Raw genomic sequence first — 25,869 nt, 5'->3', positions numbered from 1 at the left:
GTATGATTATTGAAGAATATTTGGGTGCTAATACTTTCTTCTTTACAAATTAATATTTTCTAGACATTTTAGGTGTTAATTAGAGACTAATAGTAGAGTAATTGTTCAGATTTTGAGAATTGCATACATGGAAATAGGAAAAGAAAATGAAGGAGAAATGGAGAAATTAGCAAGCAGCTCATTGGTATGTTCTCGTACCTCGATTAGTATATTGTTTTGTTGTAGATTTTGTTTTGTTACTATCTGCTATTTTTGTTATTTTCTGTTGTTTCTTGTATCTTCGTTACTTCCATTTTGGGATTGCATGCAAAGAAATCCTCTCATGTCTTATACACAAATATTTTTAGAATAATATTTTCTTTGCCTACCGAGCACACCCAAAAAGAACATCCAATTGGAATCAAATAGGGAAGTTTACAAACCAAAAAAAAGAAAGAATTTTTTTATAGGTAATCTCAAAACAAGTGGAGTGTAAAATATTATATTTTCCACAATTGATTACAGAGACTTGAAGATGACAATTAATTTACAAAGACTAAGATGATAATGCATACTACTGCCTCCATCCTGTGATAGTATTCGGATTTCGAGAGTTAAATGAGTTACATTTTTTTAACCTAATTCTTCCATTTTAAAATTATTAATTTATTATGGTTGAGGTGTACTTCTATGGTTGAGTGTGTTATGTCAACGTTGGATGTCCACGAGCCACAATATATTATGAGTTGAGGTGTCTATATGTGCATTCTTGAAGTTGGAATGTTTAGTTGTTTAGTAGAAGGGGTATTTTGAGAATGACAACTTGGGAATGAATGAAATTCAATTAGTATCACAAAGTTTCAATTACAACTTATAATTAATGATTCAGGACTAGTATGTACTGTAGTTTTTATTTTACATATAAAGGTTTATAACGCTATGTTGTTGTTGTTACGGTTTCTTTTTCTTGAATGTTTCATAATGCTTCCTATAGTATTTGTTTTGTCTTCCTTTCTTTTGTATGTTTGTTGATAGTAAAGTCACAAAATTCTTGATTGTCACATTAAAGTAATTGAACTTTACCCAATATAACGGTGAAGTCACTAGCTAGGCTTTGAATTCAACTTGCTTATTAGAAAATAGAAATGCAAATTGATTCCCTAATTGAATTTGTGCACACTAGGGTGTACAAAACCGAACCAAACCGCAAACCGAGTCAAACCGAAAAAAAAATCCGACTAGTGGTTCGGTTTGACTTGGTTTGGTATTGGAAAAAAAAACCCGACTATATTTGGGTTGGTTTGGTTTCAACTAAAAAAAACCAACCCGACATTATATATATAATTTTAAAATTTTATTTTATATGTAAAAATATTTACTTTGATATAATTTTTAAATATTTCTTATACTTTTTCATAGTTTTTTATCTTTTAATATATTATTTCATGTTTGAAAGTTAGAATTCTTAATGGTCCAATAAAGATTATTAGTCCATAGATGTTGGTAATTATAATAAAGCTTAAATCAAAATCAAATTAATACTAATGCAAAAAGAACATCAATTCAACACTAAGAATGACAATAATATTGAATATTTGTTCTTTAGTTTTACATAGGTTTAGGCAATTAAAATACATAATCTAACTTTATTTTCCTTTAATATTTAGTCATGTAACTAATACTTATTAAACTTATTTTAGCATGATTTAGTACTCTTAAATTATGATCATTTTCATTATGACTTAATAATTTGTAATATTTGTTTTACGCGATTTCATTATTATTTTTTTGTTGGATATTTAGTGTCATTAATCATATCATATTTTGTGTTATTTTCTTAAGAAACACCTTAGATAGTTGTATTTTGGTAGGACTAAAGAAATATCAGAAGTACAAGCAAATTATATGTTTGTATGAATACTTTACCGGAAAAACCCGAAAAAATCCAAAAAAACCCCGAGGTTGAAAAACCCGAGTTTTATTGGTTTGGTTTGGTTTATAAATTCAAAAACCCGACACAAATGGTTTGGTTTGATATTTGAAAAACCCGAACAAACCCAGCCATGTACACCCCTAGTGCACACAATATTTGATTAGTTTGGGAATATTTGGTTTATAATATTTATTGATATTTAAAAAAAAAAAAAGAAGAGGGGCTACAAATCATTATTTAGTCCATCTTGACTCAGCTCATTATAGTCCAAATAAACTTAGGACATGATTGAGCAATGACCCATTGATTCAGTCCATTCTGACCCATCCAAATTTTGTCCAAATCGTTCATCTGTCACCTCTAGACATGACTAATAATGTTTTTCTTTTCAGTAGAGAGTTGTAAAGTTATTAAGATAAGCCCACTAATAATGTCTCACTAGGTGGAGTTCCTATTTAGTCATTTGCACTTTTGAATAATTTTTTTTCGAGGAGGATAAGTTTATATTTTCGTATAATAATATTTTATAAATTATATCGAGATATAATTTCAGTTGCTAAAAAACTTATATCTTGTTAAGTATAAATTTGATTGTTAAAAGACAAAAGTTTAAGACTAGCCCATTTAAAAGTCAAAACATGCAATTTTATGATTCCTATTTGGTTTGAGCAGTGAGGTGTTACTCCCTCTGTTTCAAAATAAGTGGTGTTTTAGAATGTCACTTGTGAAACTTGTTTCTCCTGATTTTATTATAAAAATCATTTTCCTTATTTTTCTAAATAAAAAACTCATTTTTCTAAATAAAAAAAATTGACCAATCATATTGTAAAAAATTGATATATTTCAAAAAAATTGTGTATGAGAAGTGCTTAAAGGAATTGAGAATTGGAGTATTATTTATTGGTACTACTAGAAAGAAGAAATAATTAGACAATATAAAAAGACAATTCACAGGACTACTTTAGACTAGTCATTTTTTAATATTTTCTTTTTAGTCTCATGGTCAAAATTACACATTATCATCTTATAATTGTTTAATCAAGGGAAAAAGACACAAGATACCCCTATAATTGCATGAAAAGTCATTTACACACTAATACAAAATGATTATCTTGACACTTTTTAAAATTTATGTGTTGTGCAATAAGCATCAGGAGGATGAGTTGAGACAGCTTAATGACTTTTTTTTTAGAAAAAAAAACAAATTATACCCTTTTTCTACTTTCAATACACCTCATCATCATCCTCATCCGCGTAGCCCCACACACCCACTACTCAACTTTCACGTCTTATACACAAATATTTTTAGAATAATATTTTATTTCCCTACCAAGCACGCCCAAAAAGAACATCCAGTTGGAATCAGACAGGGAAGTTTACAAACCCAAAGAAAAAAGAATTTTTTTATAGGTAATCTCAAAACAAGTGGAGTGTAAAATATTATATTTACCACAACTGATTACAGAGACTTGAAGATGATAATTAATTTATTACAGAGACTTGAAGTTGATAATTAATTTACAAAGACTAAGATGATAATGTGTACTACTGCCTCCACCCTGGGATTGTATTCGGATTTCGAGAGTTAAATGAGTTGCTTTTTTAAAATTTAATTTTTTTCATATATTTTTTAAATTATTAATTTATTATAATATTTTTAAAGTAATTTATAAATTAAAAGGTCAAATATTTGAAAATAGAAAAAGTGCTATGCGATATCATGTTCAGAAATAATAATTTATATAAGGGAATATAAATTATTTTCTCCGTTCACTTTTAATTGTTATGATTTCTATTTTTAGAGTCAAATAACTTTGACTAACATTTTATGATGTATTTTTTTTTATCATATTAATATGCAAAAAATTGACTTTCGAAAAACGCAATATAACAATTAAAGGTGGACGGAGGGAGTACTAGAGTAATTTTTTAAGTCTTCTTTGGCCTTTCAAGTTTGTCTTTGGCCAAGTAATTATTTCAACTGCTTTTGTCCTATTTTGTCAACTTCAAGGTATGATTATTGAAGAATATTTGGGTGTTAATACTTTCTTCTTTACATATTAATATTTTCTAGACATTTTAGGTGTTAATCAGAGACTTATAGTAGAGTAATTGTTCAGATTTTGAGAATTGCATACATGGAAATAGGAAAAGAAAATGAAGGAGAAATGGAGAAATTAGCAAGCAACTCATTGGTATGTTCTCGTACCTCGATTAGTATATTGTTTTGTTGTAGATTTTGTTTTGTTACTATCTGCTATTTTTGTTATTTTCTGTTGTTTCTTGTATCTTTGTTACTTCCTTTTTGGGATTGCATGCTTAAGATTATTTTTCTTGAGCTGAGGATCTATCAGAAACAGTTATGTACCTTTGAGTTAGGGGTAAGATTTGCATACGCTCTACCCTCTCCAGATCCTACTTCGTGGGACTATACTGAATATGTTGTTGACTTCGTGTTGTTGTTGTTGTATTGGCTTGGATGATTGTTTATTTTGTTAATCTTGCTTTGATTACATCTAGAGTAGCATGATATTTTATTAAAGAACTGCTCTTTGAGTTCTCATAGCAGTATTTTTATCTGTTTCATTTGTTGTTGTTGTTGATAAAGTAAGATGAGAATTGCCGAGTATGTGGCTGTTGTTTACTAGTATGTTTTATTTGAAACAAAAGTAGGGTTAAGGTCTGCGTACACACCACCTCCCTAGATATATATGTTGTTGTCGTTATGTTTAAGAAGGCCCTTTACATGTATGTTTACGTTATCATGGCGAATTTGTGGCACTGAAGATTTTGATACACATTTGGTCTATTAGCAGGTATCATCTGCGGACATTCTTAGAGAATCTCTGATTCATCTACAAGAGCACATGGTTATTAATGCTGTTACTCCTAGCGCTTCAACGTGTAACTTTCATGTCATGATAGAGTTCCCATTGATTATTCTTACTGATGTGCCCAAGGACGTTATTCGTCATGACAAATTGTTTGTTCTCTTGGCACGTGTTAGAGAACTTACCAAGGAGGTATTCGTTCTTGTTCGCAACTTAGAAGAGAATATGAATGAAGCAAGTGATGCAAATCTAAACTTGCTGGAAAATATTGAACTCCTCAAGGAAGATCTCAAGAATGATTTCTTAAAAGCCCGTGCAGACTTGTCTCAGCTTTGCTTCCCCATGAGTGATGGACCGCTCTTCATGACTCTTCTACTCACAAACTTAAAAGACTTGGTCAATTCCAATGCTTCTTCAGTTGCTTTGATAACAAAAGAAATTAAGCAGGTGAAAGAAGACCTGGAAATCATAAGATCGTTGTTCGGGTATGTTGAGCAAGAGTTGCATAGAGATCTTTGGACTCGTGTTGTAGATGTGGCATATGAGGCGGAACATGCCATTCATTCAATTCTTGCCCGAGATCATGGTCTATTACAGCTCATCTTCATACTTCCTGATACCGTAGAAAAGATCAGGCTTGTCAAAAAAGAGGTACAAGAGAAGATCCCCAAGAGCAGCGGTATTATTGTTGCAAACGCTCCCAACAAGCTGGTTGAAAGAAACTCATCTAGTACAGTTGGTAAAATATTTGTAGGTTTTGAGGAGGAGACAAAGTGGCTAATTAGGAAGCTCACCAGCGGACCAGATGAGATAGATGTCATTTCCATAGTTGGCATGCCAGGGATTGGAAAAACTACTTTGGCTTTCAGAGTGTATAATGATGAGTCCGTTGTTGATCATTTCGACATTTGTGCTTGGTGCACAGTCGACCAGGAACGTAATGAGAAAAAGTTGTTGCAGAAAATTTTCAATCAAGTTATTGGTTTGAAAGAAAGATTCAGTGAGGATGTTGACGTTGCTGATAAGGTGCGGAAACGACTATGTGGAAAGCGGTATCTTATTGTCTTGGATGACATGTGGGATACTGCAACATTGGATGAGCTAACAAGACCTTTTCCTGAATTTCGGAAAGGAAGCAGAGTGATTTTAACAAGTCGGAAAAAGGAAGTGGCTTTGCATGGAAAACGCCACAGTGATCCTCTTTATCTTCGATTGTTAAGATCAGAAGAAAGTTGGGAGTTATTAGAGAAAAGGGTATTCGGAGAAGAGCGTTGCCCTGATGAACTAAAGGATGTTGGAGAAAAGATAGCTCGAAAGTGTGATGGGCTTCCTTTAGTACTTGATCTAATCGGTGGAGTCATTTCAAGGAAGGAAAAGAAAGAGGCTTTGTGGCATGAAGTTCTCGATAATTTGAGTTCCTTTATTTTTAAGGATGAAGAGGAAGTGGCGAAGGTTATACAATTAAGTTATGACCATTTGTCAGATCACGTAAAGCCGTGTTTGGTTTTCCTTGCAAGTTATCCAAAGGACAAAGATATAATGATCTCTGAGTTGAAAGATTTGTGGATTTCTCAAGGACTTGTGGAGCAGATTGAGATGAAAAGTGCAGAAGAAGTAGTGGATGAGTTAATTTCCAGTAGTTTGGTAATACCTTTCGATAATTCTATTTGCAAAATTCATGATCTTGTGCATGACTTTTGTTATATAAAATCTAGAAAGGAAAAGTTGCTTCACTTCATAGAAGGTTTAGAAGCTCCGTCTTCCTCTTCTTCTTCGTCGGATCTTATGCCACGTGGAATTATCATTCATTTTGATGGATTTACAATTCGTTTGAATGGAAATTTTGCGGTGTTTAATCCAGAAAAGAAGAATCCTTATGTCAAACACCTCCTCTCTCTGAAGGTCTATGAGAGTTATCTTCCCCACAAGAGTCACCTAAAACACTTGAGGCTTCTCAAAAGTTTGGATTTGAAGGGCATAACATTGAAAGATTCTTTGCTGAATGAAATCGGTATGCTCGTTCATTTGAAGTACTTAATCATTCATACGAAGGCAATAGCTCTCCCGCCGTCATTTTCAAACCTCTGCAATCTAGAAACTCTATCGGTGTATAACGTGGAGGGATCATACATGGTACTATCGCCTTGTTTTTGGAGTCTTGCAAAGCTACGAGATGTACAGATGAAGTGGGGTGCTCTCTTTGAACCAACTGTGTTAGACGAGGACTCAAGGTTAGAAAATTTGAGAACATTATCTAAGCTCCACCTTCCCGGTTTAGAAGACACGGAGGATATCATTTTCAAAAGGTTTCCTAATCTTCAAAACCTTGAAGTCTGTATCGGACAACTCAAAGGGAAGATTTGTTTTCCAAAATTGGATGTCCTTAACGAACTTGAAGAACTCCGTTTATATTCTATTCGGAATTCATTCCATGAATATACACATGGCTTCCCTTTGAGCTTGAAGAAAATGAGGTTGCGATGGCTCTCTCTGACATCCGATACACTTTCAAGAATTGGTAGACTACCCAACCTTGAAGAACTAAATCTAGAAGAGGCAATCATCGAGGAGGGGAAAGAATGGAACATGGAAGATGTCACCTTCGAGAAACTCAAATCTCTAAAATTGCTTAAAGTAGAATTTTCTGAATGGCAGGTTGATGCAGAGAAATCCTTTCCCGTGCTTGAGAAACTATATATAAGTAGATGTGATAAGCTTATGGAGATCCCAGACAGTTTTGGAGATATTGCGTCATTAGAGCTTATCAAAGTACGGATCTGCCCTCAGCTTAGAGAGTCGGCTATCAATATTAAGGAATATGTTGAAGAAATGACTGGAGAAGACAAGCTTCAGGTATACTGCTACAATGGTCCATGGTATAAAGAATGTGAGTATGAATACGAATTCATTAACTTCTTTCGTACATTAAATTTCCTTTTAATTTATACAATATATGTTCTTTGCAGAGAGATCATATCAACCTGTAAAGGCTTCAAATGATGAACCACGATCCTAAAGACATGTAAGCCTTCTTCCAACGCGGTTTTTCTATATCCGAAAGAGGTTTTTCTATATCCGTTTCGTTTAATAACTGTTTATCAAGTCTAAACAGTGCTAGCTAGCTATCAGTACTTGTGTACTTTATTATAACGAATGAGATATTGTATGCATGCGTGCTTTAATTTTCATTACCATTTATTTTCTTCTTTCTTTTGTCTTTTCCTCCCTATTAAAATAAATTTACGATAAGTATTTATTTATCCTTGATCGGAAATTTTAGATTCGACTGAGTCTCTTTTGGGATGGAGCCTTTTTTGTTAGGGAGTGTTAGATCCTTCAAATTTAGTTAGACTCTAATATAACACCGAATGAGAAATTAAAAAAAATTATATAAATAAATGTTGTCGTAGAAAATTTAAGATAAAAATTAATATTCATTTTTACTTCGATCTATTATTCCAAAAATAAATTTTCTCTTTTACTTTTTATATTTAACATATTAATTAAGACATAATTAATTAAAAAAATTATTCTACTCTTAAAATTAATTTTGACAATGCTCAGAGCGTCCAGGATATTGAAATGTTAGGAATTTCAACTTTTATCTATAGATTGTGTACATTCAACAATTTAACGTTTAAAATTTTCATATAAATTTCGCTATTTTCACAATAAACTAAAAGAATGCTCAATTAAGAAAACATACATTGGTTCATTATGACTTTGAGTTGGTGTATCTTTGCATACCTTCATTCTATATATTGAGCTGACGGTTTATTAAAAATAATTTCTCTATTTTAATAAAATAAAAATAAAATTTGCGTATATTTTTTCTTTCTTTGAATCTCACTTGTAAACCTATATTGAGTTATTATTGGTCAATCATGCTTTTCCTTATTGAAAAATTACAAACATTACCTTTGGGTCGAGCTCGTCGCATTTGTTGATTCTTGAAAATAAGTGCACACAAAGAATCTATATGTGGATTTTCCTTTCTCCAAAGTCTATTCTTTTGGATTCACATTTCAGGAAGATATAATATATAAACGTGTCTTTTAACTTGATCTCAACTGATATTTATGTCCTTTAATTTTAGGTGTGCACAAGTAGACACTTAACCTTGGGTAAAATAGATGTAAACATCCTACCTGACATAATGTGTTCTATATATAGTATAATACAAATCAGTTGAGTGCCTATACCATCTTATATATATAGTGTAATACAAATCAATTCATTTATGTATTGTGCCTTATCGATAGAATCCATTCTTGTTTGTTAATGTTAAAGTTTAGTACTATAGTAATATAATATACACATTATAATAAAGATTCGTGCAAAATTGTGTGGGTTGATTCCAAAATTAGACAAAAAAACTTCATATATTAATTGAGACTTTAATTTTATATAAGATTCTAAAGGACTTCGTTAATGGATGCAAATTATTTTATTATAATTAAATTAGGAAGTGTATGCATGTGTAAATTGAGTTATTATTTTAATAAAAAAGTTCAACTTATTACTTTATAAGCACTTGTAGTATATATTTTATAGACTAGGTAACATTGATAGAAAAGATATTTTATTCGATGGATATACGTAGATAACTATTATTTACATATTAATTTTCGGATCCTTAATATTCAATATTTCACTACAAAAGTCGAACAGTTAAAACAATTGATCAACTATATATTGCTGAATTAAAACATCTAATTTTATAAGCAATAAATATACACATTAATAAAGAATGATAAGTTTTATCGGTATTAGTTAATTGTCATTAGAGACCTAATATCGCTATAGGTTTTAGAAATATTTTTAAAAAAAACCTAATTATACCTTTAACTAAAATGCATATTTAGCGTCAATTAAGCTATTGCCGTTAATTAATTATCAGTAAAAAATATTTTTTTTCTACCCCTTCTCCTTGGAGTCAAGTGGCTAAACGCCCCTCCCTAGATAAGAAGCAGAACCCACCATCACCTATGAATGTATGAGTTTGAGATCGAATCTAGCTTTTTATTTATTGAGTTTTGAATTAATAACTAAAAACATATAGATATAAAGAATAATTTTATTCTAGACAAATCTGCCAAAACCCAATATATAAACTAGCATTTTGGTGTTAATTGTGACACTCAAAAAATATGGAATCCCATAGTGTGGAGAGTATTGAAACACAAAATCAGATTCCACAAATTCTGGAGCCTAGTAAAGGAACCTCTTTTCTTTAGAACATGCTTCAATTGTATTAATTTATTATCAGGTAAACATCTCATTATTTGTTGTTGTTGTTGTTGTTTTCAAGACACATCCAAAAGTCGAAATAAGTCATAATCACTTATATTATCGAAGACATGATCCAAGACAGGAGGATATGAAGGTCGAAAATTAATGTAAAAAGGCTAGTAGATAATCGCGCTATCTAGTTTCCCTTGTCAGTGGTATTAATATTTTCCGCCTACTTTCTTATACAGGTAAAAATTACATGTTATTTCCTTTGTTTCGGTTATTGTATTATTTGTTGGTGCTACTGGTATACTCTTTTCTTTCTTGTTTTGTTATGCTTTACTTGAGTCGAGGGTCTATCAGAATCAACCTCTCCATCTTCATAGGGTAGGGATAAGGCTGCGTATATACACCAAATATATACCCTCTGCAGACCCCACTTATGGAATTTCACTTAATATGTAATTGTATAGTACTTTAATTGAAATTATATGCACTGACATAGTAAATATTTTTGTACGTTATTAGTACTGGTCAACATGCTATAACAAGTTACTTATTATTATTTCTATCATCTTACCTATGCTTATGATCACATAGATAAATTTATCAGTAATCACCTTATAAGTGACCTGACTGTATAAATATTCAGTAACTCGATACATAAAACTTGAACTCTTTTTTTCTTCTTTCATATAGGTATTGGAATAATATCAGTACCCTATGCACTTTCACAAGGAGGATGGTTATGTTTGATGCTACTTTTTTTGTTAGCAATTATATGTTGTTACACAGGATTACTTTTGCAAAATTGCATGAGTGTTTCACCATCAATTAAGACATATCCTGATATTGGTGAATTTGCTTTTGGTAACAAAGGAAGAATCTTGATATCAATTTTCTTATATCTTGAACTATACTTTGTTGCAATTAAATTCCTCATATAAGAAGGTGACAATTTGCAAAAATTATTCCCAAATGCAAAAATTCATGTTGGTTGTGTTAAAATTGTTGGAAGGGAAGTTTTTGTTTTATTAGTTGCTATTATAATATTGCCAACAACATGGTTAAAAAGTTTAGGTTTATTGGCTTATGTTTCTATTGGTGGAGTTTTGGCTTCAATTGTTTTGGTTTTTTCAATATTTTGGGTTGGTGCAATTGATGGTATTGGATTTGAAGAAAAAGGTGTGATTTGGAGATGGGATGGATTGATAAGTGCAATAAGTATGTATACATTTTGTTATTGTGGTCATACTGTTTTTCCAACAATATGCAATTCCATGAAGGATAGGAGCCAATTTCCCAAGGTAATAATATCTTATTGATAACATGTACTATTAGTCCGGTTTCAGTTTATGTGGTATTGTTTGACTAGACATAAATCTTAAGAATAAAAGGTCTTTTGAAATTTGTGTTTGTATAACATTTCATTAAAGGTGTAAAAGAAAATTTAAGGTTATGTTGTTTTTCTATTATAAAAAGATGGATGAAAGGTCTCGAGTTCAAGTCTTGAGTTATGAAGTCACCTTTGGTAGGAAATGCTTTACCTTCCAAAAGTGGGATTTGTTATGACCATTTGTCAGATCACGTAAAGCCGTGTTTGGTTTGCCTTGCAAGTTATCCAAAGGACACAGATATATTATGGATTTCTGAGTTGAAAGATTTGTTTGTTCAAGGACTTGTGGAGCAGAGATTGAGATGAAAAGTGCAGAAGAAGTAGTGGATGAGTTAATTTCCAGTAGCTTGGTAATACCTTTCGATAATTCTATTTGCAAAATTCATGATCTTGTGCATGAATTTTGTTATATAAAATCTAGAAAGGAAAAGTTGTTTGACTTCATAGGAGGTTCAAACGCTCCGTTTTCTTCTTCTGGTATGATGGCACGAGGAATTATCATTCGTTATGATCAACGTCTCTTTGATTTGGAAGAAAATTTTGTGGTGTTTAATCCAGAAAAGAAGAATCCTTATGCTAAACACCTCCTCACTCTGAAGGTGATTTATGGGTTTAAGGATTGTCTTTCCTACAAGAGTCAAAAGTACTTCAAAAGTTTGGATTTGAAGGGCATAACATTGACAGATTCTTTGCTGAATGAAATCGGTATGCTCGTTCATTTGAAGTACTTAATCATTCGGACGAAGGCTAAAGCTCTCCCTCCGTCATTTTCAAACCTCTGCAATCTAGAAACTCTGGTGGTGAATAACCTGGAGGGATCATGCATGGTACTATCACCTTGTTTTTGGAGTCTTGCAAAGATACGAGATGTGCGGATGAAGTGTTGTGCTCTCTTTGATCCGGACATCAACGAACCAACTGTGTTAGATGAGGATTTAAGGTTAGAAAATTTGAGAACATTATATGTGATCTACCTTCCCGGTTCAGAAGACATGGAGGATATTTTCAAATGGTTTCCTAATGTTCAAATCCTTGAAGTCTGTATCGAACAACTACCAGATTGTTCAGCAGAGAAGATTTGTTTTCCAAGATTGGATGTCCTTAACGAACTTGAAGAACTCCACTTATCTGCTTCTTGGGATTCATTCGGTGAATATACACATGGCTTCCCTTTGAGCTTGAAGACACTGAAGTTGAGAGGGCTCGCTCTGACATACGATACACTTTCAAGAATTGCTAGACTACCCAACCTTGAAGAACTAATTCTAGAATACACAATCATCGAGGAGGGGAAAGAATGGAACATGGAAGCTTTCTTTGCAGAGAGATCGAGCTAGCGCATACAAATGATGAACCGATCCTCAACACACGTATGCCTTCTTCCAACGCGATTTTTCTATATCCATTTTTCGTTTATTGATAACATTATATTGTGGTTAATAACTGTTTATCAGTACTTGTGTTCTTTATTATAACATTGTGGTCTAAACAGTCCCAGCTATAATAAGTTTTATTATAACGGATGAGATATTGTATGTGTGCTTGCTTTTCGTTACCATGACATCTGATGTATTATTAGATTCTTCTCAAGTGTGCGACTTCAAATTGGCGCACATAATGCATTGCTAGACACCTCTTCATCTGAGAACTAAACACTCAAACTTTAAGGATGCACATCTAGACACCTGAACTTGTCTCCATTGCGTCAATTGAACACTCCAATGATCATCTAGACACCTTCCATAATATATGTGTCATGTTAGTGTCGGGTTTTCACGAGACACAATGATGATCTAGATGTGCATTCTCAAAGTTGGAATGTTTAGTTGTTAGTAAAAGTAAGTAGAAGGGGTATATTAAGAATGTGACAACTTGGGAATGAAAAAAAATGTGAATTTTTCTCTCTCTTCATATTCTATGACATGGAATTTAAAGAGTGACAAATCCCTTACGTGGGAAGGGACATGTTATAACTCAACGCAAAAAATTAAATTTGACCTTCTCATCATTTGTATTTTATGAGCAATTCACTCATAGTTTAAAAAGCAACACAATATATAAAAATTGTAGCTTAGCTACTGACGGACTGTTTTTTTTTTTGGTTGGGGGGGTGGGGTGGGGGTGGGGGGGATAGTGACAAGTAAAGGGACTATAGAAAAAATTGACTATGGAAATGATGAAGAAAACAACAAGCACTATGGTCAACCAAATCCTCCACAATACATAATGTCAAATATACCAAATAATAGAGAAGATTATGCATATGCTGACTTTGTTTTTGGTACAAATGCTAAAGAAATTGTGTATAATCCTATAATGGCCTTCTTTAAACTTAATTAAGAAGATCTTATTATAAGGTTAATGTATATTTTTTGTTATTGTTAAATTTTCATAATATATACGCAGATATATTAAAGTGTTTTAGTTGGGACTCGCGAGTGAAAGTTGAATAAGTAGTATTGTAGCCCCTATATTGGATATAGTTATTTCAATTTACTTGTTCAGTTTCTGAAATCAAATAAATTTTATTAGAGTATATTTTATCGTATGGTATTTACCAGGACTTCAACGAACAAAGGATTTTGCGATAGTTATTTAGCGGCAATAATATAATTGTCTTTATATTATATTTAGCGACAGAAATAAATATGAGTATTTATAACTAGCAGTCTGTATAAATATCGTTAAAGGCTTTAACGACTCTAGATGCAATGACTCAATTGTTGCTAAATGTTTTTGCAACAATATTTTAGGAAAATCTATTGTCACTAAATGTCTCTTTGTTGTAGTGTAGTAGATAAATTTAGAGTTTTAAAGCATCATTAATAATATTACTTTAATAAAATATACCTTTAATTGGTATTGGTGTGCCAAGTTAACATTGATCAAGTAAATTAAAAAAAAAAGAATAACTACATAAAGTAGCAATAATAAAAAAATAATTACGAATATGTATTGTTCGGCCAGCCAATTTCCATTTTCACAAGAACAAAAAGTCACGTAGGAACTAGAAAGTAACTAAAAACCAAAGGGACATAATAACATAAAATAAATAAAATATTGCAAGATTCAAATTACCAAATGTTAGGTAATTTAAATTGCAAGAAAATTGTTAATAGGGAATGAACCACGAAGTCAATTAAGTGTTTAATTAACTTTAATGCTTAATTAATATAAGTAAGTTCTACACCTAATACAAATTGCTTTTGTGTTTTTTCAAATAAAATATAAGAGAAGACGTAAACACAAAGCATTCCAAATTTTGACTAACTAGCTAACTTTTATTAAAGAAAAAAATATATTAAAAACTAAAGGGACTAATCTTACACGATTAATATATTGTTTATATATAGAAATATTTGTATTTTTATTAACTGTTATCGTTCAATAACGAGGGCTGAGGGGGACTTTTAAAAATACAACAAAAGAAATCGACAAAATTCTATGGGAATTGCACCATCAATAACGGAGTCAAGATTTTCACTAATAGACTATAAAATATAAAGAACTAAATATTTGGAAAAAAAATCAAGAGAATCCAATACCTACTACATCTACATATATGTAAAAAATAATTGTATATAGTGTAATTTTCTGTCGAATAAGGTTCAAATGAATTCTAATTTCTCATTGTTTAAGCCCGTCAAAAATAAGTATTTTTATCGAGTATCTCATTGTTTTGAGACTTTCATAATTTGCTGTCTGATTCCCATTGTATGTTCCGCTATGATGTGAAAATATTTTCTAATAAAATAAGTGGTTTTTTACTAAATTACTTTTAATGCTCGTTAAGTAATTAAAAAATTATTCTAAAAATATTTGTATATATAATCCAGATAAATACTATTGATAAATGTGCCTCAACTCATTCTTATTGTGTCTCGTGGTCGTGGACATCAAATGCTAACATAACATGATCATTTTGTAAATTAAAGTGTTCAACTGACGAAATAGAGACGAATGTAGATGTTTAATTTACGAGGTGATAGCTTACCCTCTATTTAAAGTCAGAACAAGTGCTTTTAATCGTAAAGCCTTGAGGAAATATTTATATAGTCAATTTTTATGTTAATAAAGTTTAATTACCTATATTAATTTTTAACTAAATATCTATTCTACAGTTCCTTTTTTAACAACTATTTTATTAGCGGCCGAATTTGAGATGACTTAAAGTTTAAATATTTATATAAAAGAATAAGACATGATATCATGTTTGATAATAAAAACTCATAGCTAATATACAAGGGAATATTAAAAAGTTATTAGAGTAATTTTGAAATCTTCTTTCTATTTCAAGTTTGTCTTTAGCCAATTAATTACTTAAACTTCTTTCTTGAAACATTTTGTCAACTTTAAGATATGATTATTGGGTGTTAAGACTTTCTTTCTTCACAAATTTTGCTAAATATTTCTGGTGTTAATTAGAGACTAATTAATTGTTGGGTTCTACATCATATCTTGAGAATTGCATATATGGAAATAGGAAAAGAAAATGAAGGAGAAACAGAGAAATTAGCAAGCAACTCATTGGTATGTTACTGTCTGTTGTTTCTTGTACCTCGATTCACAATATATTGTTTTGTTGCAGTTAATTCTATTCTGTTACTATTTGTATGTATAGTTTCTGTTTTGTTACTATCTGTTATTTTTGTTATTTGTCTATTGTTTCTTGTATTTCCATTACTTCCTTTTTGTGGGACGGCATGCTATGGATTGTATTTCTTGAGCCGAAGATGTATCAGAAACAGTCTCTCTACCTTTGAGATAGGGGTAATGATAAAATGTGTCGCATATCAAATAAGGTTCATGATATGGTTCAGTCACTTTGTCCTGTATGATTTAAAGAATCATGACGTTCGTCGCCTCTTGAGAAGGATGAAACGTTATATTGGGTCAATATTCAAAATAGGAAGTGTATAAGTTAGTTAGTTGGTTATATAACTAACTATATATCCAAAAGTTAGTTAGGAGGTCTAACTAACTAAGTTCAAGAAGGTGTATATATATATGATCATACTTGTACTCAATTAATTCAATGAATCAATAAGAGAGAATTGTGAGAGAACTTCTAACTCTCATAAATCAATTTCTTCTATATCAGATTCATTCTTCTTCTTCCTCCTCGTCTACTTCTTCTTATTCTTCTTTTTCTACGGATTCTCTAGTTCTAATATTCATAAACTACAATTATGCTATAATTGAGTTTATGAAGTTAATAGGTAAAGATATAGAGTATCAAATAATATTGCATTTGATCATGTGAAATTAGTAAGAAGTTATCCTCCCTTAATGAAACTACCTATTTTTTTCTTGCAAAGATCTTCTGCCTATTGTAACTTGGTAGAAGAGCTCTTTAAGTGCTGACTGAATATCAATCAAGAGCTATACATTTTTTTTGGTAATTAGTTATAGTACAAAAACAAATGAATTTAGACTACAATAAAAATTAAACTAATACAAACTTCAACTGACATTATTACAAGTCATATAAACTTTTCTTCGTAGAAAATACTTAAGTATTAAGAAATAGTAAATCAGTAAAACAAAAGGAAAATGTTTATATAGTAATAATTATTTTGAAGCAAACTTTCTGACAATCTAAATCACATAGGTAGCAAGCATTATTAAATAAAGTCATTATTTTGTCTTGAACATCAAAAAAATAAATCGTGACAATTCTCTAACTCTTGAGAAGTTTAATAATTTTTGAAAAAGATATTCAGAAGCATATATCTACATCACAAGAGAAATTTAAGGAAAATGACTTCCCTTCTAAACTTAAGGAAAACATTTTCCAAAACTCTCTTCCAACCCCCTTCAAAAAGAAAAAAATTTAAGTTTGTTTTTAAAAAATATTTTTAACTTCAAATTTTTATTTTTTCATCCTGATCCTCGATCACCCACCCCCCTCTCCGGTCACCCCCCCCCCCCCCCACCCCCAAAAAAAAAATTGAGTTTGTTTTTAAAAAATATTTACAAATTCAAAATTTCATTTTTTTACCCTACCCTCGACCCCCCACCCACCCACCCCTAACCCCCCCACCCACGTCCTACCCAGCCCCTCCACCCACCCACCCCCACCAGCCCTCCCCCCGCCCCCCCACAAAAAATTTAAGTTTGTTTTTAAAAAATATTTTTAATTTCAAAATTTCATTTTTTCACCCCTAGAACCCTCACCCACCCACCCCCCTCCCCAAAAAAAATAAAAAATTTCAAGTTTGTTTTTAAAAAATATTTTCAATTTCAAAATTTCATTTTTTCACCCCTACCCTCGACCCCCACCCACCCACCCCCCTATCAGCCCCCCCTCCCAAAAAAAAATTTTAAGTTTGTTTTTCAAAAATATTTTCAACTTCAAAATTTCAATTTTTCACCCCTACCCTCGACCCCCCCCTTCACCCACCCCTACCACCCTCCACCCCCCCAAAATAATTTAAGTTTGTTTTTAAAAACTATTTTCAATTTCAAAAATTATTTTCTACTCTAGTAAAAATAAAGGGAAAATGCATAAGTACCCCCCCCCCCCAGCCTATGCCCGAAATCCCAGAGACACACATAACCTTTACTAAGGTCCTATTACTCCCCTGAACTTAATTTATCCATAATATTCTACCCATTTTCGGCCTACGTGGCACTATCCTCGAAAAAAATGTCAACATGCGCTGGGCCCACAAGACAGTGCCACGTAGGCCAAAAAGGGGTAGAATATTACATATAAAATAAGTTCGGGGGGTAATAGGACCTTAGTAAAGGTTAGGTGTGTCTCTGGGATTTCGGGTATAGGCTGGGGGGTACTTATGCATTTTTCCAAAAATAAAAGATATTTCTCAAAAATATTTTTCATTCATAAATCAAACACTAAAAATCTTTTCCGGAAAATATTTTCTACTCACCAACCAAACATGAGAAAATAAGTCAAAAATCAACTTATTTTCCAGGAAAATAGGAAAACATTTTCCATGGAAAACATTTTCCTTCATACCAAACACAGCCTACATTATGTTAACCTCAAAATTGGAAAATTACATACTAATGTATATACTAAGCAAAAACACAATTGTTATATCATTAGAATTGTTTTACGTACTCAAGGCTAAGGAATATACCCTGTCAGGATAGAATAATTTACTTCATTAGAATAGTGGTACCTCCTATTCCGCTAAACTTCGAACTCACTCAACGACAATAAATCACACGAATTTTTTTAAAATGCAAGAAGAAAAAGAGTAGAAGATTAAAAAAAATTGTGGTTGAAAAATGAGAGGAAACCCCTATATTTATAGTCAACAAAGGGTAGTATGAACAATTGTTTTTTGTGTCTTCTCTAAAAGTCACAACCCTTTCGAAAAGTCACAACTCTTTGGAAAAGTCATAACGCATCAAAAAATCACAACCCTTTGAAAAAAGTCATAAGTTATCAGAAAAGTTACAACTCATCGAAAAAAATCACAACCTAAGTTAGGGATATTATAGTAATTTAACATTTAAGTTAGGAGTTCATACTTTTAAGGTAACTAGTTTTTCGACACATGCGTTGCACATGATTATCAATTTAGAAAATTTAAGCGAAAATTTGAATAAGAAATTTTGCACAAAATAATATGGCAGATTCTTTTGTGAATGTTCAATGTGGATCATCATATATATCTCTTATTCACATGAACCTATGAAGATGGTCAATGAAAAAATTTATTAGTTAAGTGCAATAATGTATATATTTATTTCAATTTGATGAGGTTCAATCATTTAATTAGTCGTATCTCACTAATATTACCTTATAGACGATATTTGTTGTGTATTTCTCTTGTCATCTAACTAGATGTGCTTTGCATGTGTATTCCTCTTAATCTACTTAAGATGTCAATTTAGGGGTGTACATGGCCGGGTTGGTTCGAGTTTTTCAAATATCAAACCAAACCATTTGTGTCGGATTTTTAAATTCATAAACCAAACCAAACCAATAAAACTCGGGTTTTTCAACCTTGGGGTTTTTTCGGGGTTTTCGGTTTTTCGGGTTGTTTCGGGTTTTTCTGGTAAAGTATTCATACAAACATATAATTTACTTGTACTTCAAATATTTCTTTAGTCCTACCAAAATACAACTATCTAAGATGTTTCTTAAAAATATAACACAATATGATATGATTAATGACACTAAAATATCCAACAAAAATAATAATAATGAAATCGCGTAAAACAAATATTGCAAATTAACAAGTCATAATGAAAATGATCATAATTTAAAAGTACTAAATCATGCTAAAATTAAGTTTAATAAGTATTAGTGACATGACTAAATATTAAAGGAAATTAAAATTAGATTATGTATTTTAATTGTCTAAACCAATGTAAAACTAAAGAACAAATATTCAATATTATTGTCATTCTTAGTGTTGCATTGATTTTCTTTTTGCATTAGTATTAATTTGATTTTGATTTAAGCTTTATTATAATTACCAACATCTGTGGACTATAATTTTTATTGGCTCATTCATAATTCTAAGTTGTGAACTATAATTTTTATTGGCTCATTCATAATTCTAAGTTTCAAACTTGAAATAATATATTAAGAGATAAAAACTATGAAAATGTATAAGAAATATTTAAAAATTATATTAAAGTAAATATTTTTATGTTTAAAATTATATATATAATGTCGGGTTGGTTTGGTCTCGAGTTGATTTTTTTAGTTAAAACCAAACCAACTCAAATATAGTCGGGTTTTTTTTCCGGGTTGACTCGGTTTGCGGTTTGGTTCGGTTTTGTACACCCCTAGATGTCATATGAACATGTGGAGAACAACTACATTTTATTTTTTAGAACTATTTTTGTATATTAATTTTTATTTTATAAGCTATAACATAATAAATGATGTTCTTTTTGTTGGCTCTCTTATTTGACTTCTCGATTTACTGTGTACATAAATCAAAGATGATTATTTGACTGTTCATAGTTAACCAAGAAAGGTTTCTTTTTTTTTTTACCGAAAAAATTAAAATTAAAATTAAAGAATATATTCTATCTATGAAATCATATATATAATCACTTGTTTATCTTAAACCCAACAAAGATACATATCATATACTTGTAAACAATTTTTCAATTTGTTCAACCAAGCATGATTCGTCCAAGGAATAATAACAACACCGTGTTATCACATATATAGGGGCAGTATAATAATATGAAAAATAATTGATCAAAAGTTAATATAAGGAAAGATGAACGATAGAAATAATTAATGTAATAACTATGAGAATTCATAATATAATAATTAAAGAGTGTAGAAGAGTGTGAATAACATATGGTGTACGTCACACGCATAGAACTTCCATTTCAAGGCAAAGGATCTATCTATAATGTAATACACAACTATGTACATAATTTAAAATAAACATACACTCATTTTGGCAGGTGAGAATTTCTAAGTGTTGGGTATGTAGCAAGAGTTAATGGGAAATTGAGGGAAGATGAAAGAGGAACTTGGAAAAAGTTGGGAACTTGAAAAGTTGAGAACTTGAAAAGTCCTCTTATGCTTTATTGAAAAGACATTTGTCCCTCATCGGTGGTGGAAAGAAAAATAGGAGAGTTTAAATATAGAAACACTCCTATTAATTGTTAAAAGGGTTGGAAAGAGGGACCCCCTCGCGCCGTCGTCGTCGTCGCTCGCTCGGCTTCGGATTTGGAAAAATGATCGAGAGATTATTTTTTGGACAAAGTTTGTTTTAATTATTTTAGTTAATTAATTATTTAATTAATTAAATTAAATGGCCAACGTTTTAATTAGTTAATTAACCGATTCAATTAATTAGTTAATTAACCCGACCCGACTCGGATCCATGCGCGACCCGTTTTATTTAAATCTTTCCCGTTTTATTTAAATTTCCCGCAGTGACTGTTCTGAAAGGTTGCAACTTTCAGAAACAGCCATGACCGTTTGAAAGGTTGCAAACTTTTATGAATGGTCGTGTGGATTCTGAAAGGATTGCAACCTTTCAGAACCAGTTCCTCTTGCCTATAAATACATTGATTCTTCAGATTTATTCCTTACGAATTTTTCTGATTTCTTCTTCTTCTTCTGCACAAAATTTCTTCGTGTACTTTACTGCTGTTGAGTGGTTCGCTGACACCAGCGTTTTGGGTATCAATACACTGGTGATTGAGATCATTCTATCCTGGGAGGACATATTCCAAATCAAACCTCGGATACTAGAGGGGAATAATTTCCTTAAGGGGACACTGTGCATTCAGTGGACTTGATCTTTTTCTGATTCTGTTTTTTCCAGATTGTGGTACGTTTATTACAGATTTTAGTTTTGTCAATTAATTTCTGTTCATCTATTCTTACTGGTTTATTAAACTTTGGTTACTTCGTGTTTCTGCAAAGTTTATTGAAATCAGTAATTCTGATTTTTTATATACACAGATTGATAACACTAAGAACACAAGTTTGAATATATGAAAAAGACTTGGGGGAAAAGAACTACAAACATATTTCTTTGACATGAAAAACTCAAAGTAAACGTTTGTTTATATCTTTTGAGACTCGAAAAGAATAAATAACTTCATGACTTATCACAAAACGCATCTGCATACACTTGGACTCTAGAACATGATTTTTTCAAGCAAAAAAAAAATGAAATTTTAATAAAAAGAAAAACAAGGGTCAGAATAGGATCCGATTTTACCTCTTGCGGAGCAGTGAATGGACGTTATCGGCCTCGAATCTACACTCGCTCTTCAAATAAAGTCAAGCGCAGCAAAGAGGAGAATCGAAAATTCTTTGTAAATAATATCAAAATGTACGTTTTGTTTTGTATGTAGGGATTAGGATAAAGTCTTATCTTTGTATTTGGAAAATGATATGGGCTGATTTATGAGTACGAATGAAGTACTTAATCATTCGGTTGAAGGCTAAAGCTCTCCCTCCATCATTTTCAAACCTCTGCAATCTAGAAACTCTGGTGGTGCATAACTCAAAGGTATCATATGTACATGATATTATCGCCTTGTTTTTGGAGTCTAGCAAAGCTACGAGATGTGCGGATGGAGTGTTGTGCTCTCTTTGATCCATATATACATCAACGAACCAACTGTGTTAGCCGAGGAGTCAAGGTTAGAAAATTTGAGAACATTATATGAGCTCTACCTTCCCGGTTCAGAAGACACGGAGGATTTTTTCAAAAGGTTTCCTAATCTTCAAAACCTTAAGATTCTGTATCAAACGACTACCAGATTGTTCAGCAGAGAAGATTTGTTTTCCAAGATTGGATGTCCTTAACGAACTTGAACAACTCCGTTTATCTGCTTCTTCTTGGTATTCATTCCATGAATATACACACGGCTTCCCTTCGAGCTTGAAGAAATGAGGTTGCAATGGCTCGCTCTGACATCCGATTCATTGTCAAGAATTGCTAGACTACCCAACCTTCAAGAACTAAGTCTAGAAGACGCAACCATCGAGGAGGGGAAAGAATGGAACATGGAAGATGTCACCTTCCAGAATCTCAAATATCTAACATTGGTTAGGGTGAAATTTTCTGAATGGCAGGTTGATGCAGAGAAATCCTTTCCCGTGCTCGAAGAACTATATATACGTAGATGTGATGAGCTTATGGACATCCCAGACAGTTTTGGAGATATTGCGTCATTAGAGCTTATCAAAGTACGGTTCTGCCCTCAGCTTATAGAGTCTACTATCAATATTAAGGAATATGTTGAAGAAATGACCGGAGAAGACAAGCTTGATGTATGCTACAATGGTATATGGTATAGAAAATGTGAGTATGAGTACGAATTCATTAACTTCTTTCACACATTAAATTTCCTTTTAGAAATAATGTTATGTTTTGTTCCAATATTACTTTTAACTTATACAATATATGTTCTTTGCAGAGAGATCATATCAACCTGTAAAGGCTTCAAAAGATGAACCGATCCTCAAGACATGTATGTATGCCTTCTTCCAACACGGTTTCTCTATATCCATTTTCGTTTATTGATAACATTAATGTGGTTAATAACGCACTTGTGTTCTTTATTATAACATATGAGATATTGTATGCGTGCTTGCTTTTCATAACCATGAGATCTTATGTATTGTTAGAGATCTTCTCAAGTGTGCAACTTTCGTGTTGAAGTTGTAATCTTCAGTTACCACAAAGCATGAAACAAGTAAGTTCCAATGCCTAACTTGAAATTGGCGTGCATAGCGCATAAATACGTCTAGATGTACATTCTCAAAGTTGAAATGCTTAGTTGTTTAGTAGAAGGGGTATTTTGAGAATGACAACTTGGGATGAATGAATGAAAAGGGAATACAATTACTACACATGAATTTCAATTAGTATCACAAAGTTTCAATTACAACTTATAATTAATGATTCAGGACTAGTATGTACTGTAGTTTTTATTTTACTGTAGTTTTCTTGAATGTTTTGCCATGCTTCCTATAGTATTTGTTTTGTCTTCCTTTCTTTTGTATGTTCGTTGATAATAAAGTCACAAAATTATTGATTCTCACATTAAAGTAACTAAACTTTACCCAATATAACGGTGAAGTCACTAGGCTTTGAATTTAACTTGCTTAGCAGAAAATAGAAGTTATGCAAATTGATTCCCTAATTGAATTTGTGCACACAATATTTGATTGGTTTGGGAATATTTGGTTTATAATATTTATTGATATTTCAAAAAAAAAAAAAAAAGAGGGGTCAAGTTGAGCGGTTTGAGCTACAAATCATTATTTATCCCATCTTGACTCAGCTCATTATAGTCCATATAAACTTAGGACAAGATTGAGCAACGACCCATTGATTCAGTCCATTCTGACTCATCCAAATTATGTCCAAACCGTTCATCCGTCACTTTTAGACATGACATGTTTTTCAAAGAAGTGTAAGTTCCAGATTTGGCAACTGAAGAACCAAAAACCAAAATCATCCCAATAAACATAACTTCCAAATATGAAGGCTTTTTAACTTGAGATAGCATAGGCATGGTAACAATATCGACACGGTAACGCCCAAAAGCACGTCCGTAAATGTCATGACATATCCAAAAAATGGAACGGTTAATGCCACAATGACCGTACTGATGACCAAAAATGTTTTGATGGAGTAGCTCACGATTAATTTACTCTTTCGTAAAGGTAATTTCTCTTCAATAGCTATTGCAATTGGAGAGACAACAAGATCATACTTTTTATTGAATTGATGAGTGTCATATATATCGAGATTTTCGAACTTATTTCCCGGTAGGGAGATTTAATGTTATTTGTGACATTAAATTTTGTCCATACAGGTTTGCTTATATTCTTGCCCTTTATATTCATTTTTTTATGATCGTGGTGTCTGGGCCAAAATTAAGGAATATGTTGAAGAAATGACTGGAGACAAGCTTGAGGTAGACTTCTATGCTTGAGGTATGCTTCATTACTTTTACAAATGTTATGTGTTTTCCAATATTACTTTTAACTTATATTTTCTTTGCAGATCAGATCAAATGAACACATTTTTGGGGCTTGCTTTCAAAATGGAGACATGACGTGGTGGATTGGTAAACTCCTGTTTAGCCCATTATTATGTTCAACTAAAGTAAACTAAATTCATGTCATTATTTTTCTGTTTCTCCAAATTTGCTCTCCTTGTGAAAATCTTCTGGTGTGCTTGCAGACAAACACATTTGCTTTCTTAAGTTCCAGTTATGCTAAGCAGAAATGTCGTCTCGTTGTGAGTTGTCAATCCAACTTTGAAGTAGAGATGGTTAAAGGTATAGAGGAAGCAGAAGAGGATTGTGGTTGTATAGAAACAACAAGCTGGAGGCCTCTGAATAAAACTTAGTGAAGAAGAGTTCATTGCATGCCTTGTATTAGTTTTCGACATTTCTGAAAAAATTGCTTCAGACATGGCCTCATTTGCTTCGTCTCTTGTTGTCATATTATTCTTGCAAGTCTGCTTCGGAAACATTAAAAATAACCCCATAAAGAAGGTAGTAAGGGTTAGCATTCATCCTACCTTCCCCAGATCCCACCTGTGGGATTAGAGAGTAAAGTTCTCGATCACGCATACATATATATATATATATATATATATATATATATGTCTTGTTTGTTTTGTGTCTCTTTAAGATTTTAAATTAAAATTAAAATCCTCTGTATTATAGCATTTGTTAGTAATCTTTAACAAATGGTAAAATACAATCGGTGCATATAGCTTAACTAGTCTCTGGGTTACACGTGTGTTTCATGTGAATTTTTATATATTCGTTAGAACAATTAAAATTTCCTTTGAAGACCATCAGTAAATCAATTCCGTTGAAGCTATTATCGGTAATTTTTTAACTTTGTTTAGTAGTTAAAATATCTCCTTCAACGCCTTGGATTCACAGATTCTACTAATTAAACTCGTTAAATAGTAATAACTCGTTACTCTCACATATTTCTTCTGATTGCAGGTCATTGTGCTACTCCAGATGGAATGTCGTGTTCTGCGGGAGGCTAA

At 31.9% G+C, this 25,869-nt stretch overlaps 1 protein-coding gene across 1 annotated transcript; it reads left to right on the top strand.

Moving 5' to 3' along the window:
- Positions 1–127: 127 nt before the first annotated feature.
- Positions 128–25,869, top strand: LOC125819415 (putative late blight resistance protein homolog R1A-3). Its single transcript, XM_049498848.1, has 7 exons — positions 128–184; positions 4,729–7,217; positions 22,739–23,117; positions 24,671–24,772; positions 24,862–24,963; positions 25,042–25,165; positions 25,823–25,869. Exons 1-7 carry the CDS (start codon positions 128–130, stop codon positions 25,867–25,869), a joined length of 3,300 nt encoding a protein of 1,099 aa, XP_049354805.1.

Source organism: Solanum verrucosum, unplaced genomic scaffold (genome assembly GCF_900185275.1).
Source record: "Solanum verrucosum unplaced genomic scaffold, falcon-dt-bn FXZP01000255.1, whole genome shotgun sequence".
Taxonomy (NCBI): Eukaryota; Viridiplantae; Streptophyta; class Magnoliopsida; order Solanales; family Solanaceae; genus Solanum; species Solanum verrucosum.
The sequence above is the reverse complement of the archived record's forward strand: the minus strand, read 5'-3'. Positions and strand labels throughout refer to the sequence as shown.

Excerpts from the sequence above, each read along its gene's own strand:
- LOC125819415 (XM_049498848.1), top strand. The coding sequence starts at position 128 with ATGGAAATAGGAAAAGAAAATGAAGGAGAAATGGAGAAATTAGCAAGC. Across the intron at positions 185-4,728 it reads AATTAGCAAGCAGCTCATTG|GTATCATCTGCGGACATTCT; the intron begins GTATGTTCTCGT and ends GTCTATTAGCAG. Across the intron at positions 24,964-25,041 it reads CATTATTATGTTCAACTAAA|ACAAACACATTTGCTTTCTT; the intron begins GTAAACTAAATT and ends GTGTGCTTGCAG.